Raw genomic sequence first — 7,768 nt, 5'->3', positions numbered from 1 at the left:
AAGCAACGGGAGGGATGATGGGTCATGCCAATGGAAAGCAGTGATTTCTTCTCAAAGTATTCAAGACCCACATCTTAATTCTGCACACAAGCAATTGATTTTTTTTTTTTTTGATCTGCAAAATTTTATTAAGCAATAGCTGGACAATTCTTACAACTTCAAATCATCAAGAAAAAAATGAGATTAGTCCATCTCAATAATAAAGACAGAAAATAATTTGGACAAACCACAGCATTTTGAATGCAAACCATTAATGCCTTCTAGAACACCTCCCTCACAATCTAATACACAAAATACATGAGAAGAGAGGCAAATCGGGGTGAGCTCATTAGAATGCAAGCAGGATAACAGAGCCTGCTTGGAAAGGAAAACAAAGCAGAATGCTGTAGTGAAAACAAACAAACCAACCAACTCAGAGGAGCGAGGCGCACGGGGCAGTGCGTCGCCCCCAAGGCCTGGACAGGTACATGCTGGTGGTCTGGTCTGGTGTGGGGTCTGGGCACCTGCGTTGTGCACTTACAGTTAAAAAAAACAAAAAGAGAGAGAGAGAAAGAAAATGCCAGTAGTAATAGACTCAGAAATTATGTCCAAATTTACAGTACCAAAATAATGCATTTATAAACAAATGCAAAAACAATACCCCTTTGGTAGATAATACAGTGCCTTTTTCAGTCAAATACATAACCCATGCTTTTTCTACAACACGAAAAAAAATTTTTTTTTATCTACAATAAACAAGATCTTAGAACCCTACCCCTCCCCTTTAAAAGAACTTGTAAACAGAAAATATAGGTATGAGTTACAAGAAAATTGCACAAAGCCAAAGAAATGAAAACAAAATAAGCCACAAACCTTCAGAGTTTTATCAGCCAGAGATAAGGAAATCCATAAACGGTGAAAGGTTTGGAGTTGTGTGCTATTACAAAATCCCAGGAACTCAAACGACATTTTTGACACATTTTGTCTCAACGGACTTTGTTCACAGCCATTGACGTGGCCAAGTGATAAATGCCCCACACAATGGGGTCCTTTTCCAGAAACCTTCTGAACTTGAAGATCATGTAACACTGCAGAGCACACTCGGGAATTCAAGGTGGCCTAGGCATTCGCTCCTCTGTTTGTATTCAACCCCCTTTATTGTCTTTGGGGCCAGTGTGGACTTATTTTAGGGGTGTTCTCATGGGCAGCCACTGAGCAGGTGCACCCAGGGGAAGGCTCCTGTCTCAGGTGGAATGGGGGCTTCTGTGTCATTTTATGAAAACACAATTCCAAATGCATTTGCTTCTGGAGGTGAAGCTTCTAAAGATATTAAGTGCCCTGATTTACATTCAGTAGACCACTCATTAACACAGGAAAAGAAACATTTCTCTACCAAAAGGCAATGTTTTGAAACATACCTTCCAAGTCGCAAAGTGGAATGGGGAACCGGCCCATTTGGAGCCCTTGGGCTGTCAGAGCTGGACGGCGTTTAGGAGGTCGTCCAGGTGGTCCCTTTCATTTTACGGAGGGACAGATGGAGGCCCGGCGTTCCCCTCCAACTCTGTGACAGAGCAGGTTCGATCCCGAGCCTACTGACTTTCTCCTATGACTGTAAGATGAACGTACACGTTTTTGCACGTCCTCGTGGGACGCTTGACAAAGGAGCAATGGCCATGGGTGAAAAATACTAACCTGCAAGGTCCTGACTTATACTGCCATGAGGGCTCTGACATTTTCTGCTTCCCTGGTACCAATTTCTTCAGGGTAAACATTTAATGGGTATATTCTACACAAATCTGTGCCTTTGGTTCGATGAGGTTAAAGTTAAAACAAATTAAAATTTTTTTTTGTTTGCTAATATACTGCTTCTCTCAAAAAGGCATGGATTCTTTATGTAGTTGACTATTTACTGGGCTGATGTTTTTAAATTTAGGGATTCAATGAGGTATCTTCATTTTCATACATTGCTAGTAAACATGATGTAGAATTCTGCTGCATAAAGTAGTGACCATAGCAGTATTTAACAAATCGAGACTGCCTGAATGAAAACAATTTTTAAAGTAAGATAAAGCATCATTATCAACTTCAAAGACACCACCACATTACAACCACTGTGTGTATCTGTCTAAGGAAATCTGGCATCTGAAATTACCTCTGCCTCTGGGCCAAGCTGGGCCGCTGCTGCTCATTAGCGTGTGTGTGAACATCTAAGACAGACGCCTCTATCTCTACGTGGGGGGTGAGCTATGAGTTTAGTCAGCTTAGTTAATTATTTGCTACAAACACTTGCTTTCTCTTTAGTCTTCATGACAAGGCTTTCCCCCTATACTTGCTCTTGCTAAGAAAAGTTCTAAAATGTAGTCTTTCATGGTCCTTGTATCTCAAACACCAATCTGAACTTTAAAAACTGAACTTATTACTAATGATTCTTTTTTTTTTTGCTATTCTCATTCTAAGTTTCCTCTCATTTCATATCACTTTTCATTTTTAATTAAAAATAAAATTTTCAAAAGAGGAAATGTTATTTTAAGACGTTATCTTAAAGAAATCTCCTTTGAAACTAATCAATACCACAAAATGGAAAAAAAAAAATAAAATACTTTTAAAGGATTAATGGAAAAAATTTTCCCAATTAGGTAAAGTTACAAACTGTCCAGCAAAAAACCCTTCTATCATATCCTCTTTATTTCTTGCAGCAAAATATACTGCTACCAAGTAAGTTGTTACAAACGTTACTATTTTTCTAAATAAATAATAAAATGGGCATAATGGTACATGGTTAAGAAAATAACCCTTAAGAATACTATTAAAGCAAGATAAATAATTATCTCTTGGACAATAAAACAGGGAATTGCATTTAAATTATTTTAGAAATAGGTTATAACCAACCATATTGCACAACTAATAATAAGCATTGAAACATCAAACTACAGAAACTTGCATAAAGAAATTATTAAATTCTTTCTGGAAGAATTTACCCACCAAAGAATCGCGTCTGACATTTTAAAATGTAAGATGGGAAACTCTGGTTTCAGCGGGAGATGTCCTCCGCCATATTTATCATCTTCCTGTGTTTCTTCAGGGGCTTGAGAGAAGGTGGGTGACAGATGTTATCTTGTTCTGAGCAAGGAATGGGCAAGTTTCTTTTCTATTTTTTAAACCTAAACAGGGAATTAAAAAATTTTTTTAAAAATGCTTTTATGTAGTATCTTCCACTTGTCTGTTATCAAACGAAATCCAAATTTAGGACCATATGCCAGTGCACAGTTCTCATGCTGCTGCCCTAATCTACATCATGGATGAGAATGACCCACAACAATAAACTGAGTCTTGTCATCCGGGCTGGATGCTGCCTAAGGTGTCCCCTGAGATGGGCGTGGGGTAAGAAAAGATCATCTCGGAGGATTTCTTAGTAGTAAACTAACTATCTTAAATACTACAATTTTCACCATGTTCTCCCAGTGGTTTAACTCCTCAATCAACAGTCTGTACAGTGAATGAACAACCTTTTTTCCTGAAGACTGTGGGACTTCTGTGAAAGAGTCAACTATAACCCTATCTCTTAATACCCTAGCGAACGCTTAAAATTTTTCGGTCATGTTTCTAATCCGTTGGAAACACTTCTAGTCAATTGAAGTTAATGCAGGTGAAGAGGGAAGGAGAGCTTTCACCAGCATCGTTAGCATCTGTAGCAAAAGGGAAAGTGTAGGACGGTGTTGTGTAATGGCAAAGATAATGTCTACTGTCACATTTTCCAGAGCCAGCAATAAAAAGAGAGTGGGAATCAACGATACCTCTCAGGGACACCCAGGCACTAGCTGAGAAAACCACTGCCCCGATCACATGCTTTTGTATCTTACTTTCTCAAGTCAATCATACTGAACCTATGGAATTTTGACATAATATAAAACTAGTGGAGTCTTCAATGTAAACATCCTCCAGAGAGGAGCATAGCCCTTGTACTATTTCAAGTCACGCTACGTAAGCCACCCATGTGTACACGTGCAGGAGTTCCTTCCTCGCCCGTCAGGCCTTCCCCCTACGTCGTCAGGAGTGAATCGTATTCAGAGCTGATAATAGCACCCCCATAAAAAGCCTACCTTTACCAGTCAAACAGTGCATTTGCCAAAATACCCTTCATTAATCAAGTCACCTTTGGGGGAGTAATAACATGTGAATTAAATGCTGTCCCCTAAGAGAACCTGTACCTTCAGGATTTTTGGTTGTGTTTTTTTTTAAAAGGTTTTCACTTTTACGCTAGTGGTGATGTTGTGGAGAATGAAAATAATGCGTACGCCTCACGTCTAAAGGAACAGCAGGCTGGAAGGCACTGTGCCTTCCTTCTGGAGCGCCCCTTGTCTGTGGCTGACATAAGCAAACCCAGTAGGACATTACAAGCAATTACATTTCCTAAAAAACACACCAGGCGCCTGGCACCTTTGCTTCCAAATACCACTCTCCTGTATTTTTCTGTTGTTCAAAAAGAAAGAAGAAAGACAATAAAGGATAATAAAAGCCCAAATAAATGACAATGATTAAGGTCAGCGCCCTCTCCTGGGCCTGGCAGACACCTCCCGTTCGCCCTCGCCCTCCAGTCCCCCAGGCACCCGGGCCCACGCGAGCTCCGCTGGCATCTGCGTTCAGACCGCTCCGTAAAGCTCCTTTGCCTCTTCTCCTGCCCAGGCCAGTCTCTTCATTTGAGACGCTGAGTCACGTTGGCCAGGGCCACTGCGAAGGCCTGCACGGCCGAGAAGGGGTACTGGAAGTCCAGGATGTACGCATTGCCATCGATCCTTCCAAACTGCATCACCTGGGCAGGCGCAGGAAGCAAAGACGTTAGAGGAGAACAAGGTGGCACAGGGCAGCCAGGGCTGTGCAGTGGACGGAGACAGCACGGTCTATGAGAGACTTGCCAACAAAAGGGACTCTGATAGGCTTCTAGATCCGACTATGGGCTCATCGGAACAGAGAGACAGAGGAACATGGTAACGCAGTGGGGAGACAACGAGCAAAACCCAGAGCATGGGAAGCGCCACAGGTCGAAGAAGTGGCTTCCTCACCAAGGAAACAGGCAGGAGAAAGAAAAAGCAGGAAGAAGAATCTATGGGCTCAGAGGCTTAACAGAAATGTCAATCGTAATTGTCAAATGTCACTCACTGCTCAGAGAGGGACAGAACGCAGCACGCCTCCTTCCCATTGTGCTCATCTCTAGAGCCCGCTTTCCTTTGTCATTTTGGTACTTACGGTGACCACGTTACATCACCACGTGACCTCATACAACGCATATTTAGTTGTTTACGGCCTCTCTCTCATTTTACTCCACGAGGGCGGGGCCTGTTTTCCTCATGGCTCTGGTTCCTGCACTTAGAGCAGGGGTTGGCAAACTCTCTGTAAAGGGCTGATAGTAAATTTTTTAGGCATTTTAGGTCACATGCTTTGCCACAACTACTTAAGCTGTTATAGAGTGGAACAGTAATTACGTGGACGGGCATGGCTGTGTTCCAATCAAGCTTCATTTATAAAAAGAGGCAGCAGTCCAGGTTGGCCCGTGGGCCACAGTTTGCCGACTCCTGGCTCAGAGGATTGCCAGGCATATAACAGAGTCTCAATAAATATTTGTGGGGTGAATTAATGAAAATGAGATGTACATATGAGAGGGGAAGGGAAGTCCCCAGATGGTGGAGAAGGGGAGCCCCAGAAAACAGCTACGCAGCAAAGCTGGAGCAACGTTCTGGATTGGAGGAGGAAGAACCAACGGACTATCTGATGTGTTTTAACGGTACCGAGAACTGCGGAATGACTTAATAATAAATGCACAGAAAAATAAACAAACAAACACTGGGTAATTATTCTGTCTTGGAAAAAAGCCTATGTAATAAGGAAGGGAATGCAATTAGACTATACTACACGGCTCAGCTGGGAATCACAATTACCGGCGTAACAAGGTAACTGATGACTTAAGAAAAGGCGAGAAAGTTAAGTTCACGCATGTGTAGGGACGGGGTCGGGGTGAAGGAAATAAACCCTCACATTTCTCAGGAAAAATTCAACCCATGATGCCACAACTGACTAACTGATAAATCCAAGCAGAAACATGTTCTTTACAAATATGGTGGCAAATTTGGAACAAGGCAGAGTTGGTAGCTCGTGCCTCTGGTTTGGGGAGTGGGCAAGGCTGGGCAGGGTCCTCCTAGTCCTCCTCATGGGTCTATAGAGTCATTTGACCTTAAAAAATCAGTACGTGTGTCACTTTGATGAGAAATAAAGGATAGCAATGGGCACCCTGAAAATCACAACCCCAAATAGCCCCACCTTAGAGGATCAGGTGCTTTCCACATTTCCCAGGTGGCCTTGGGAAAATGCTCCCCAAAGTGCCGAGACCCTTTACCCGGTTCTCAAAACCCAGAGAGACCTGCCAAGACCAGGAAGTCACGATTCTGGCCAGGCCTGGGACACGCTTACCTGCCGCCCCTCCAGCTCGATCTGGAAGTTCTTTGCAGACTCCTGCGTCACCCGCCCCCCGAAGTCCAGCTGATACACCTGGGTGGCCTCGTTCCAGAGAGGCTGCTTGTTGGCCATGACGTACACGAAGCCCTGGCTGCCCAGCCGCCCGTCCTCCTTCTCGCTGGCTTTCCGGCACTTGAACTCCTCCAGCTCGCTGGCCGTGCGCAGGCTCCTCTTGCTCTTCCAGCCCTTCTTGCTGCCCTGGCTCTGGTTCATCAGCTCGTCCCCGCTGATGAACAGCTCCGGCTCGCTCTCCGAGCTGTCCTGGAACTCACTGGTCTTGTTCAGCTTCTTCGCTTTAAGCTGGTCCTTCTGACTCTTCACTTTCTTCTTTTCCCTCCCCAGGCGGGGGCTGGAGATCAGGGAGTTAAAGTCACTCAGAGTCCGCGCCTCCTTCTTCACTTTGCCCTCTGTCACCGCCTGGACGTTCCCTTCCTCTGCTCGGCTGTCCAGGCGCTTCCGGTTCTTCTTTCCGAATTTCTCTGTCCGCTGGGGGACTGGGCTTTCCGTCAGAGACAGGACCTCCTGGAAGTTGTCTGCGGTCTCTACCATCACCTCTGTACCCAGGTGGCTTTGGAGGTCGGTGGGCGGTGGGGACACAAGGGGCTTCTCCACCACCAAGTGTGCCTTGGGGGGGAGAGTGCCCTGGGGGTTCTGCACAGGTGGGCACGCACTGTAGGAATTCCAGGGGTGCAAGGCGATGGGTGGCAGCTGTAAACTCGAGCATGTGCTGCTCCCGGGGTACATGGGGGGCAAGGTGCAGTAGGAGAGGCTGGGTGGGTAGGCTGGCTGCAGGACCACAGCCGGCTCCTGCTGTGCAAACTGTGTTGGGGACAGGGTGTCTTTTGGGGAGCAGGGAGCCTGCACTCCTGGCAAAGGGGGGGTGTTATAGCTTCCTGGATACGGCACTCCCATCCCATAGCCTGTTTGGAAGGTGGCAGTAGGGCTGGCGGGAGACTTAGGGGAGACAAAGGGCACGCGGGACACGTCCAGGTGCTGGCTCTGACCCACCACCAGAGGGGGCAGTTTCAGGGGGTTGGGCACTGCAGTCTGTGCTGTCCTTTCTTGAGGCACCCAAATGTCCTCCCCTAGCACAGGGTCCCACTGGTAAGGGGGCGGCCGTTTCACGGCCACAGCAGCTTCGGGCAGCGCGGGGTGCCTCAGAGGCTTCTCAACCGGACAGTGTTGGGACAGCGCCTCGTCCTCCGTGAAGGCCGAGTTGACGTAGTCGGTGCGCTCCCGGGCACCGTCGGGCGGGCTCAGGAGGCTGTAAGAGGACTGGGAG

The 7,768-nt window shown here is 45.8% G+C and overlaps 1 protein-coding gene across 1 annotated transcript in view; it reads right to left on the bottom strand.

Moving 5' to 3' along the window:
- Positions 1-840: 840 nt before the first annotated feature.
- TULP4 (tubby like protein 4) overlaps positions 841-7,768 on the bottom strand; it is a 136,227-nt gene continuing 129,299 nt past the window's right edge. The window contains exons 14-15 of the mRNA XM_015591863.2: positions 6,442-7,761; positions 841-4,789 (exon numbers count right to left, since the gene is read on the bottom strand). Of these exons, the coding sequence (XP_015447349.1) occupies positions 4,673-4,789; positions 6,442-7,761 (1,437 nt within the window). The 3' untranslated portion in view covers positions 841-4,672. The remainder of the gene's footprint in view (positions 4,790-6,441; positions 7,762-7,768) is intronic.

The sequence above is a fragment of the Pteropus alecto genome, unplaced genomic scaffold (assembly GCF_000325575.1).
Source record: "Pteropus alecto unplaced genomic scaffold, ASM32557v1 scaffold195, whole genome shotgun sequence".
NCBI lineage: Eukaryota > Metazoa > Chordata > Mammalia > Chiroptera > Pteropodidae > Pteropus > Pteropus alecto.
The sequence above is the reverse complement of the archived record's forward strand: the minus strand, read 5'-3'. Positions and strand labels throughout refer to the sequence as shown.